Here is a 12,647-nt window from a genome sequence, read left to right on the forward strand (position 1 = left end):
CAGACTAGTAATTGATTTATAAGGTCATAAGTGCTTGGCTGCTTGATGACATTCCTGCACCTTCTTTACGTCCCCTGGCCAGGATATTCCTGAAGAGATCCATATATCAAGGAAATGATTTATCATAAATTGTATTCATCTGTACTTTGTTTTCCTAGCTAGCAACTTAAAAATAAAGCTACATAGTCCTGAGGAGAAGAGCACAGTAAAGAGGGGCGTGGTGGTCAGGTGTGAGACTGGGCTGCCTGGCAACCCGTCTTACTCTCCCTGGGAATCATACCCTGATGTCTCTTAGGGAACGAACCACCAACCCTCCTCTTCTGGATGGCATCTCCTTAACCAGATGTCCCACCCTCCTGTGCTAAAGAGAATGAGTACTCTGAAGCCATGTCAATCAGGCACCCTTTCCCTGGAATGTGAAATCTAGCAGGGAGATGCGAGGAGGATGTAAAGCTCTCCACATCTGATTCTTGCCACCAGGTCCCCAGAACTGCCAAGAGAGAGCTCTCAGGCTCCTTCCACTGATCTCATTCTGGTTTCAGCAGGCGGAGTCCATTTTTATTGCTTACAAAGACACTGAAATGGTACAAGTAAAAGAATAAACCAGAAGCTATTTTAACCAAAGAAACTGCATAACTTGGAGACCGTTAGAAAGGAAGTGAGGTTCAAAGGCAGTACAGTCTCCAGGCTGGGATCCTTGGGACCATCTTGTGCCAGGTGCACACTTAGCAACAAACAAAAGGAATCAAGCTTTTAAAGACAGATTGCACGGGGTTCATTATGCTGCCATTATGGCTGCCATTTCAGCTTCTTATCGGATTCATCACGAGCACTTCACTGGGGGGACATGCTCATTACCACATCTCCTGCATTCACTTCCAGTTGCTACTAATTTGATGATGATCATTTGATTTATTTTGATCATCTTTTACTTCAAGGGCCACATTTGCAGCCACCTCCTCTCGGGTCTCTTGCAAATTGCACCTGCAAATGTTCAAAAGTCACATGGAAGAACTTGGTTTTGTGAAAACAAGTGGCTTTTAGACATGCAAATGAGGGTTGGCATTTCTATTACCCAGAAGTCTGATTTTCTGCTCTTGGAAATATACAAGTGAGGTTTGAAAAAAAAAATGTTTACTTGGGAAGACAGGACAGAATATAAAATACAAGCAAGAGGTCTTTCTAAGAGATTGTGCATGTGGAAATGGACTTCAGGGTCTCTACAAGCCAGGAGAACCTAGGAAGAAAGAATATATGTGAATATATCTGCCCTACTTAAAAAAAAAATCAGCCATGGAGGTATGTGTCTGGTTTCTGGCTCTTCTGACTTGCCCAGGGACTGGAATAAGTCATTCTATTAATTGGTATCTCATTTTCTTCACTACTAAAGTAAAAGGATTTTACTATTTTCTAATGGAAGGACACTGTGCCCATACAGAATGTGGCTTTTAAGTAAATACATGACCCTCAGCTCTCCTCTCCATCGGGTACCCACACACCTGCTTCCCTGATTTCTGATTTTCTTATCCAGAGGCCTATTTACTAAAAGTCATTAGGTTACTGAGCCATTATTTAAAATTGAATATTGAAAATAATTCAGCAGTATTATGTACAGCATAATCTCTAATAGAATTGAATCCTGTCATAGAAGCTGCTTTTCAGTTTATAAAGATAACCAAAAAGCACAGCTGGACAGGTTGTTAGAAAATTCATTTTTATAATCTGTTTCCCAGCTGAGACTTTGGGGGTCAGGTTTTTTTTTTTTTCAAGAAACAGACTTTCAGGGCCTGTCATTAAACACCCGAAGAGTATGATTTCTAATGGCAACACTGACACCACGTCTAATAACTTCCCTGCTTCCAGGCAGTGCTAGAATAACGGCAGCTTCCATTTTTAGCTTCCTGGGGCCTATTTTATGTTCACCAGAGGCAAAGAAGGGGGAGGGGCCATTGGCTTGGCTTATTCTCTCATACAAAAAGTCAAACAATGCAACCCACTATTTACCAGCTTAGAATGACCTCCATCTAAGGAAATAAATGTTTAAAAATATGAAGAAGAAGAAGAAGAAGAAGAAGAAGAAGAAGAAGAAGAAGAAGAAGAAGAAGAAGAAGAAGAAGAGTCGTCGTCGTCCTGATTACTAAGTAATGGTGTTCAGTGAATCTAGAGAGTAGAAGACTGAAAACTTTTTATAAATGTAGAAATGTAAAAATAAGTTACACTGGTCCATTCACTAGGGAGTCAGACAGGATGTCTGAAATACGCACATAACACACACGTGTGGAGTTCAACATGAAGGGTGAGATCAGTGGAGTCCCTTCACCTGGGCATATTCCCCTTGGTCTGCAGGCACAAGGACCCCCTCCCACTGTCATGGTAAGGAAGAGCTGACACTTGGTAGCTTGGGTCTGCTTACCTGTTCATCAGCTCAGTCCGTGGAAGGCTTCAGTGGAGTAAGCAGTCAGGAGAAGGGGGACTTGGGAACATTTTTCTCTTTTACAATAAACAAGAAGGAAAGATTTCTAAATGAAATGACCATGACCAGACACCCTGTGTCTCCACTTGACCTGTGGCAAGAAACTGGTTCTTCACATCTCACCTCCATCAACTCTCAGATGGGCAAAAATTGTTTTGGAACTCTTAAAGAAGGCTTTTAGCTCCGAGGGGGATGTGTTCCATTTGACTGTTCCCTGATGCATCAAATGTCTGGGTGGAAACAATATTCCTGGAGCTCAGTAAATACATCTCCAGGAGAGGACTCGGCTTGGATCATATCTCAAAAACAGCTTCTAAGTACGTATCATTAGGCAGCATTTCTTAGCTTAAAACTTCCCCTGCTTTTGTATTGCAAGGACCATGTGATTGCAACTTAACCAACACCTCACCAACAAATGAGGAGCCCCGTGAGTGTCTGCGGAGACAAAAATAAAACCTGGAGGCTCAAAATAATAGGCATTCAAGCTGTGGAGATAGGCACCCAAAACTCTCAAGGGGATTAGTTATCCAGCACAGGGAACCACCGCTGAGCATGTTGGGATGTCATCTCCACAAACACAGAGTACCACTCCTCCTATTGACAACTCCGTAACTCACACCTGCTCTTTCTTGAACCAAATTGCTCTTCATTTCAATATGCAAACAACCTGCACATGCAACGAAAGTAGTGGACAAATTTACCCCTGCTCTCATCACTGTAAATATGTTCAGTCTTGATTTAACATCTCCTCCAGGTGCCAGGAGGCGTAAAAATAAAGAGGAGATTCATTCTTTCTCAAGAACCCATCTATAAGCATGTAGAAAATTATGAAAAGATGACACAAATAACCTTTATATAAGTGAAGGAGAAAAGGAAGTCAGAAATAATTCCTAGCTCCCCATACCCATTACATCAATGATTCCTTCACCAAAATGGGGAGTGCAAGTGAATGCATAGAGGCAAAAGTTCATTGCGGGGGAGGGATCCTATGCAAGTGTGGATTGTCCATCTGGCAATTGGATATGCACATCTGGGATGAGATTGCTAGTTAGAAATTTAGGCAACACTGGTATGAATGTGTTAGCTGGTTCCAAAGAAATGGAAAGGCAAGGAGGCTAATCCTGATGGATACCAAAACTAGAGGTGAAATGCCAGGGACCTAAGCAAAAAGGATTTTTCTTCTTCTCCAGACCTCAAGTTTATTTGTATAAATACTCGCTACTACCTTAGGAAGAATTACCTAGGGAATTTGTTGCTGTTGTTTTGTCGTTAGATGGAGATTAATAAGCCTTGCAGCATAGACATGAAGTTAACAATTAAGTGCATGTGTGTGCTCAGCACCGAAGAAACCAGAAATAAGACCCTGGTTTCCTATTGTTTCCTATATTGATGTTCTTATATTCCACAGACTCATGTCTAATCTTCCAACTATGGAGTTGCCAAACATGGCCCACTAGACAGTAATTGTACTCTTTGGAAACTTGGATTCTTTCATATTCCCTGAAGGAGTTATCCATTTTGTTAAATCTTTGACTTCTCAGTTCCAGGTTCACGTTCAGTGGTGGTAGGAAACCTGTCAGAAATGTCTCTTTTTACTAGATCAAGAATAAATAAAAGTGTGGCGTGGAAAAATAACCCATCAACCTTAAAACCCCTCTGAGTACTATCTGAGAGCAAGACACATTTTTTTCTTTCTTACTCTCTTTCTGTGTTCTGATGATATAATCAATATTTCCTGTCCAAAAATGCAATATTCTCCAATCTTAGAAACCCCTCAAGTCTGCATTTAATGTCAAAGAAAATCATGCTCCATGTGACAGACATTTATTTTTCTGCTTCTGAATCTGAAGGCTTCATCAACTTTTAATGAGAAAAGAACTGTGGGTTGTTATCAGCAGCAGAGACCCCAGGTGAGAATAGTCTTTGAATAGAGCATTTGCATATAAGAAGAAAATGGCCCTGCCACTAATCAATCCATATAGATACCTACTTGAATATGAGGATCAAAGTCAAATCTCTCCCCATTCTCTTTTTAAAACAAATAACATTTCTTGTAATAGAGATTAATTCCTTTTTTTAATTGGTTGTTCAAAACATTACAAAGCTCATGACATATCATCTTTCATACATTTGATTCAAGTGGGTTATGAACTCCCGTTTTTACCCCAAATACAAGTTGCAGAATCACATCGGTTACACATCCACATTGACAAGCCTGCAGATGATCACCCGGTGTTTCCTGGGCACTGTTATGGGTTGGGGAAGTGGGAAAAGGAAGTTTGTGGACTTTCCCTTGAGGAAAACTGGTCAAGAGGGAGACCCAGGGTAAGCAAGATGACAGAAAGTCAGTGTGAATCTGTGGGGTCTTATGCAATTCTTTCATCAGTTTATACAGATCTTGAAGCAGTGTAAAAATGAAACCACTCATATCATAGACATTTAAAATTAGAAGGTGCTTAGAAGTTATCTACCATAGCATTTGCCATAATTTCTTGACACTAACTGGGGAAAAAAAAATAAAATAGGTTTATCATGCACCATATGCGTATATATTTATTTTTATTTATTAACCATAGCATAATTATATTAGAATATACAAAAGTGCTGATTAAAATTGTGAAGTTCTCATATTTTCTACCATCCTTCAGTGGATTGTCTCACATGCCCCAATTTGAAGACCATTACTGCTAACCACCTTTTCAACTCAGGACAAAACATTGTTCAGGCAATGGATTTAAATGAGATGTGGCATACACTTATTTGAGTATCTGAACTATGATGAGTTAGATCCTGGCTCTCCTGACTTCTTATGTGCTACATTTATTTTCTTACATAAACCACACATTGAACCTTGATTGTATAAGCAAGTAAATAGATATACACAATATGCTCTCTGAGAGGGTCAGGAAGTAAGAATCATGGAAAACTGTGAAAATAGAACTTGTATTGTCCTCTGAAAATTGATGTCTCTGAAAATAATTTACTTACCAATAGGATCATTATTTTTCCCAAATGATTATAGACCTCCTTATGCTATTTCCTAAATTTCTTTCCTTGCCAATTAAGCTGATTTGTGTGCTTCTTTGTGGTTTCTCAAAACAGTTCTTTCAGCCAGTGTCAAAAGTGTTGGTTATGGTTTTGTTCAAAATTTCAGAAATAAGCACTTGGAGCCAATCCTTTGGGGATCTTGTCCATCAGTAAAACCTCACTGGACAGATGCTAAAAGGCAGTCTGTGTACAAACATGAGTCAGATGTTCCTATTTTCTCTGATTTCTTTCAGAGTCTCTTATTTATTTCAGGTTCCGATTTTTTAGCATGTTCTACTCCACGTGAACATGAATGTAGGTACGTGACTCTATTCATTACTGCCATAGGACCCCATAAATACAACTTCAATCCAAGATCTTACTCATGCAATGTACCAATCGCATTGAATGGTGCTTGTCTATCTAGCAGAGATGGAAACCGAATAATCATATTTTATTTTTGTTGAAAAAGAACATGAAGAACTGTTTTGCCAGTAGAGAACAGACAGAGTAGACTTTTCATGTGTCTAATTTTTATGAATACTAGAACTAATAGAACATGCAAGATACTTTAGAAATTTATAACAATGTTTGACAATTAACCTTAGCTGATTCTCCCTAGTTTTGTATTTAGAAATGTTATAGTTGATTGATTCGATATGTATTTATTTCCCATCTATAATGGATTCAAATCCAAAGTGGGATAGTAGAGCATGTTTCCCAGACACTCACCACTGTCCCCCACCTCTCTCCCCCTGTTCCTGAACCTGCACCCCCAATTTTTTTCCTCATGTTTCAAGACTCAAATGTCTTTGTGTCCTTCAATCTGACTGTATTAAGAATAATTAATTTTAAAATGCCCATTGGATACATTTATTTAGCTATTTTTTGTTAATTTCTAATCTTATAACACTTTGATCAAAAGATAAAAACAATTTATAACCTCACAATCACAGGCTGTGATTTGTTTGCTTTTAAAAAATTTGTTTTTGGAAAGAGAAAAATTCTTGAACTATTTGTTGGCAAAATATATCATTAATTGTATTCCATGCAAGTAATTTCTTTCACATTCTAGTATTGCTGACTGAGATCAAAAGGAAATAATTTAAAAGTAAAGAAAAAAGAAATCAAATAAAAAAGGAAAAAGAAAAAGAAAGAAAAAAGTTTAAGCCTCTTAAATGTCCTGGATGATAATTGTTCTCTGAAACTAAAATTATTTCATAGAACTATGTCAATTCTGGAAAGCCAGAGAAAGAAGAACAGAGAACAAAACACAAGGATATAACTTTAAAACATTTTTAAAATATATATTTAGTTATAGATGGACATGATACCTTTCTTTTATTTGTTTATTTTTTATGTGGTGCTGAGAAATGAATCCAGTGCCTTGCAAGTGCTAGGTGAGTGTTCTACCACTGAGCTACAGCCCCAGCCCAACATTTTAAAGTTATCAAAATACACTTATTTGACAAGGAAAGGGGGTAACAATTACTGTGTCTCTCCTTTGGAGCTGTTCTCTAATTATCCCCAAATGCTAAGGAGATGAGAATAAGGTGAAAGTCTCTTTTCAGGACTGTGCAAGGTCAAGGCCCAGCCACTGCAAGAGTGAGTTGAGACTCATTACTATATTTGGTCAAAGACGTGCCCCTTGAAGTTCTGCCCGGGAACCAGAAGCATGAATGTCTCCTGAGAATGTGCCCATGAACAAATGTGAGCTCTGCCCCATCTCCTGAAGCAGAATCTGCCTTTGAATGAGACTCCAGGTGACTTGGTGACTTAGTGATTTGGATATATACTGACATTGTGGCAGTTCCGGTAGGGTTCAGAAATCTCTCTTGCCTGGTACAGATTGTTGGGCCACAGTTGAGCTTCCATGGCACTGAGAGAAGCCAGTCCAAGCCCCAGGACTAGAGAGGCAAAGGAAAGCCAGCCGGGGAGCTCCTAAAAGGGAATTGTGAGGCTGGGATCCAGACCTCTGAGGACACTGCCTGGCTGTGGCTGCTTTCTCTGAGGGGTGCCATTAAGGCTGGACTAGACGTGCAGGAACATACAAAAACAAAATCAGAAAAATCAGAGGCTGGATCTGCCTGTCAGCACCATGGCGAAGACCCACGGCTGAGGTGCAGCTGACAAAGAGCAGGCACAGAGGCAAAGTGAGTCCTTCTCTGCTCCAGGGTGCTAGTCTCCCTCCAGGGCTGCACAATGGCAGAGCCCAGCCACACTGGCTAAGGAGAATGTGGTTTGTAGAGCTCCAGTGCCAGGGTCAGAGCCAAGAAAGAAGGGTGAGTTTGGAGCTCAGAGCTTGAATAGATGACTGGCACAGAGAGCACCTGGCCCCTTTCTTTTCTTTCTTATATGTAACTGTCTGAGATCCAGGACATTTAAGAGAGTCATCCAGATGCCCACATAACAGTAGCGCTAGTAGTACTAGGCATGGGTATGTAAGAACATAATGACAGTGGAAGTGACATTCTAGCAGGGTGCAGTGGTGCATGCCTGTAATCCCAGCGACTTGAGAGGCTGAGGCAGGAGGATCACAAGTTTGAGGCTAGTCTCAGCAACTTAGCCAGACTTTGTCTTGAAATAAAAAATAAAAAGGATTGGGGATGTGGCTTAGTGGTTAAGCACCCCTGGGTTCAATCACCCCCCGAAAAAGAACATCCCAAAGACAGAAAACTGTCACCTTTCAATTTGTTTCTGTGGCAGAGAGTTTTATAGATGCAGTAGTCCTCTTTGTCCACAGAAGGTTTGTCTCAAGACCCCCAGTCTATGCCTGAAACCATGAAGAGTGCCAAACCCTGTGTATATCCATCTTTTCATATGATAAAGTCCAATTCAAAAATTAGAAACAGTAAGATATTAGCAATAACTAACAATAAAGCAGAAGAATTCAAACAATATATTAGACTAGAAATGATTTAACACCTATGGGTTGTTATTTCTAGAAATTTCCATTTAGTATTTCCAGGCTTCTGTTGATTGTGGGTAACTGAAACCCCAGAAAGTGGAAGTGCAGATAAGGAGGGACCACTGTCACAGGGGTATTTAGATGAGACATTTCCAAAATGTGTTTGCACTTGTGAAAGTCATACTAATTATAGTAATTTGTGTGATTTAATTAATTACCAAGCTATAAAATTATGATTACATATGCTAATCCTAAGGGTCAGATCCACTTGGTGGCTTTGTTTTTCTTGTGATACTCAGCCTCTGGTCACACAGGGCTCACTCCTCATGGTTTGTTGTTTGCATGATGCACACATAGACATAAGACCCCAGAAGTGTTTAGCCAGAACATTGCTCCATACTGTTCTACTAGAAGTAAGGAAAGAAAAACAAATGGGGCAACTGAGGGAAAACCTCCTCAAATGACAAGCCTGGTCAGCGCTGATATGTCATCTTCATCATCAGATCTTTGACCCCATCCCCGGGAAATCCAAAATGATGTTTTTCTGATGGCTTGAGATGGCCTTTAAAGTTTCACAGATGGTCTAATATAGGCAGGAAAGCACAGAGAGTCTGTGGAACGTTGAATCTCGGCTCTGCCACTTCCAAGGTGACCTTGAGTAGATTACATCAGTGTCTTTCTCATTTAAGAGCAAAGGAAAACGTTCATTTGTGTGTTGGACAGGTACTCCTGGAGCGCCTACCATGTGCCTGGTACGGTTCTCAGGGTTAGGGAATCCCTCTATCCTTAATGAGATCTGTATTTCAGTGCAGGAAGGCAAACAGTAAACACAGAAACAGAGACCATATTAGGTGGCGGTAAATAATATGGGGAAACAGCAGGATAGGTGACTAGGGAACCATGAGGAGTCATTTGTACAGAGTGAATAGAGAAGCTTGCCTGAGAACATAACATCTGAGGGGACACTGTGGAGGACAGCCTTCCACCTACTGGGACCTGGGAGAGCAGCAGCTCTGTGATGGAACAAGCTGGCGAAGATAGTGCCAGGCTGGGAGCGTGGTAAGAGATGGGCCCGGGAATTACAGAGAGGGGAGAATAGTGCCTGCCCAGATCCTGGGAAAACATGGCAAAGATTTGAGCCAAGGGCTGACATGATCCAAATATTTCTGGGTGACGAATAGAACCAACTGGAGAAGGCAAGGAGTCTAGTTAAGAAGATATTTCCATAATCCAGGCCAAAAATGATGGCAGCTTAGAAAAGGATGTTAAGGGTTTGAGGTGTTGAAAGGTGGCTGAGCTCAGAGTAAATGTGAGAGGACAGGCCAACAAAATTGCTGACTCACCGTGAGAGGAGAGGTGAAGGGTGGTCCCACAGTTGTGGCCTGAGCGGCAAGGGCTGTGCCCAAGGTCGTGGGAGGGACTGGTTAATCATGGTAAACCTGTTGTGAGATGATAAAGTTAGGCAGTGATTAAGAAGATGAGATTATGGCACTGGCTGGTAAATGGATGGAACTGGAGAATATCATGCTAAGTGAAATAAGCCAGTCCCTAAAAACCAAATGTTCTCTCTGATGCTGACATACAACAAGGCAGGGGAAGATTAGAAGTTCATTGGATTAGACAAAGGGAAATGAAGGGAAGGGGTGACCTCACATCATGTTCAACCACAAGAATGGGATCCTAACTAGAATGGGTTGCACCCCATGTACGCATAATATGTCAGAATACACCCTACTGTCATGTGTATCTATAAACAAAAAAAAGAAAAGAAAAGAAAAAGGAAGATGTAAATGCAGCCAGCCTAGTTCAGCCCACAGTACCTATTCAGCCCTCCTCTTCCCTCTGCAACTCTGGTGATCCCTTCTTTCATTTTTTTAAGGTTTTTATTTTGTTCACTTTAGTTATACGTAATAGTAGAACACATTAGAACGCATTTTGACACACTATACATACATGGAGTATAACTTCCCATTCTTGTGGTTGTACATGATGTGGAATTATACTGGCCGTGTATTCATAGATGAACACAGGAAAGTGATGTCTGATTCATTCTACTGTCCTTCCCATTCCCCATACCTCCTCCCTTTCCCTGCCCCAGTCCAATCTGGTGAACCTCCACTACCCCCACAATCCTACCTATTGTGAGTCAGCATCTGCATATCAGAGAGAACATTCATCCTTATTCTCAGATCTCAGAACAAAGTTACTCTTACTCACCACCCTGCAAACCTGCCCTTGCATTCTCTACCTCTTCACAGATCAATATGTAGTCAAAACAGTTCCGCAGCAGTGAGAAGGTCAGCAACCCTCATCTAGAAGACTTTGAACACATTTGACAGAGGTAGATAAATTACATTTTAAAACAAAGGGAAACATTTGCTATCAAAACAAGGCACACGGTCATCCTCCTAGTCCCTTAAAGTATTTAAAGTGCTTCAGTACCCCCCAAAGTTTCCCCAGTATTTTTTAATAGAAATTCTGTGAAGAGGGAAATATAATATTTTATAAGATTTTTTTCCTTAGAATTTATGAAGAGATGCTAAGAAACTGAAATCTCTAGAAATGTTCACTGAATATGTATTTCCTACTTATTTTTATTCTTTTATCTAAAATTTGGAAGCATGGTATTAGGAGCAAATAAGTAATGTAAATGTCTATGTGTTTGTATTATGTAAATATGTCTTAGCAATATTTTATCCAGTGCTGACTTGAAAAATAACCAACATGTAAATAGATGCATACAGTTTACATATAAAAAAGATAAGCTCAGTTCTTGAAAATTCTTTATTGCAGATTCATTTGAAATGTCAGTACTCACTTCACACATCTCTGTGCTCTTAAGAATCATCAGCATTTAATTTATGAGTGTTTTTAGATGGAAAGATTCCGCTGTTTAAAATTAAACCCAATCCCCTTGGTCTGAGTTGAGGAATACTTGCTTCTTGCATCTTTTCCAAAGCCCTCTTCTAGGCCCAATTTCCCATCATTAATCTAATCTTGAATCCAAAAGGGAACATGGCTTCCATCACTTCCCCAATCCAGCCCAGGGGAAAAAACAGAGAGAGTAACAATTCCTGGGACAAATCACATATTTGTCTCATCACTGCTATCCCTGTGTACCCAAGAACCATCTAGTGCACACTGTCTTCTACAGTATTAAAAGCTGAGTAGAATGCAATTTAAGAAATGAACACTACAGCTAGCTGATGGCCCACTGCTGCTGGGGACATAAAAACAACCAGCTTACTTTCAAGGAGTGTGGGTCTTGGGCGGGGGGGGGGGGGGGGTGGACGGGGGTGTGCCTGAGATTATTCAGCTGCCGAAAGACAGGGCACCCAGCTTTGCCAAAAAGGAGAAGGAACACATAGGACTTCTCTCTCTTGCTTGGCAAGTGGGAGCATTGGCAGGAGCCACAAAACCCTTGTTGACTTAGGCTTGTGACTCATGGCTTTTAATATTAAATTATGGCATGATAGGACCTTTTTCAGGCTCTCCAAGGTACACAGTGGAAAGCAAATGTCTGAGAGAAGATATCAATATTTAACATAAAATTCAGCAAAGTAATTGGCACTGGCTACAAGAAGCCCAGGGGTGACTACACTGTCTTTTGTTCATGTGTTTCCAAGATAACTTTGCAACTCATGACCAGGGAGTCCTTTATCTCCAAGAGGAATCTGCTTTTCATTTTTGTTAGGAATACTTCATAGTGCCTTCCTTCATGTGTAAGCCTGCAAGACTCGTGTTTGAAGCAGGTGGTGAGACTGACCTGGGTCTCATTATCGTGGTCATTATTAAGAGTTTTGACTCTACTGGCACCAAAGTCTATCTTTCAACTGGGAGGGCCCTACCTTCTGACTTAGATGGGAAAGACAATTAATTTTGACTGGTCTCTTTTTGAATTTCAGGGATAGTTGCTGTTCTCTTCTGTGGAGTCACACAGGCACACTATACCTACAACAACCTGTCGTCAGATTCCAAAATGAGGACTAAACAGGTAAAAGAAAAAACTCATTACAGGCTTTGTCTCTTTGTCAGTGTAATGGTTGTGCATTCAGAAAGAATTTCCTTAGTGAAGAAGAAAGTAAGCTTGAGGCTTCATTACAGGTTGGATATTATAGATTTTTTTTCCCCTCCAGGATAACCATTATCAATTCTCTTGGTAAGCAAAAAATACAATTATAATAGTCTCTTCCTCCTGAGAGATGGGGAACATAGACTGTCAGTCTCAAAGATGAAAGG

The 12,647-nt window shown here is 40.4% G+C and overlaps 1 protein-coding gene across 1 annotated transcript in view; it reads left to right on the plus strand.

Moving 5' to 3' along the window:
* Slc9a9 (solute carrier family 9 member A9) overlaps positions 1-12,647 on the plus strand; it is a 537,647-nt gene that overhangs the window by 254,977 nt on the left and 270,023 nt on the right. Inside the window, exon 9 of the mRNA XM_071615577.1 lies at positions 12,314-12,402. Coding sequence (XP_071471678.1) covers positions 12,314-12,402 — 89 coding nt within the window. The remainder of the gene's footprint in view (positions 1-12,313; positions 12,403-12,647) is intronic.

The sequence above is a fragment of the Marmota flaviventris genome, chromosome 8, assembly GCF_047511675.1.
Source record: "Marmota flaviventris isolate mMarFla1 chromosome 8, mMarFla1.hap1, whole genome shotgun sequence".
NCBI lineage: Eukaryota > Metazoa > Chordata > Mammalia > Rodentia > Sciuridae > Marmota > Marmota flaviventris.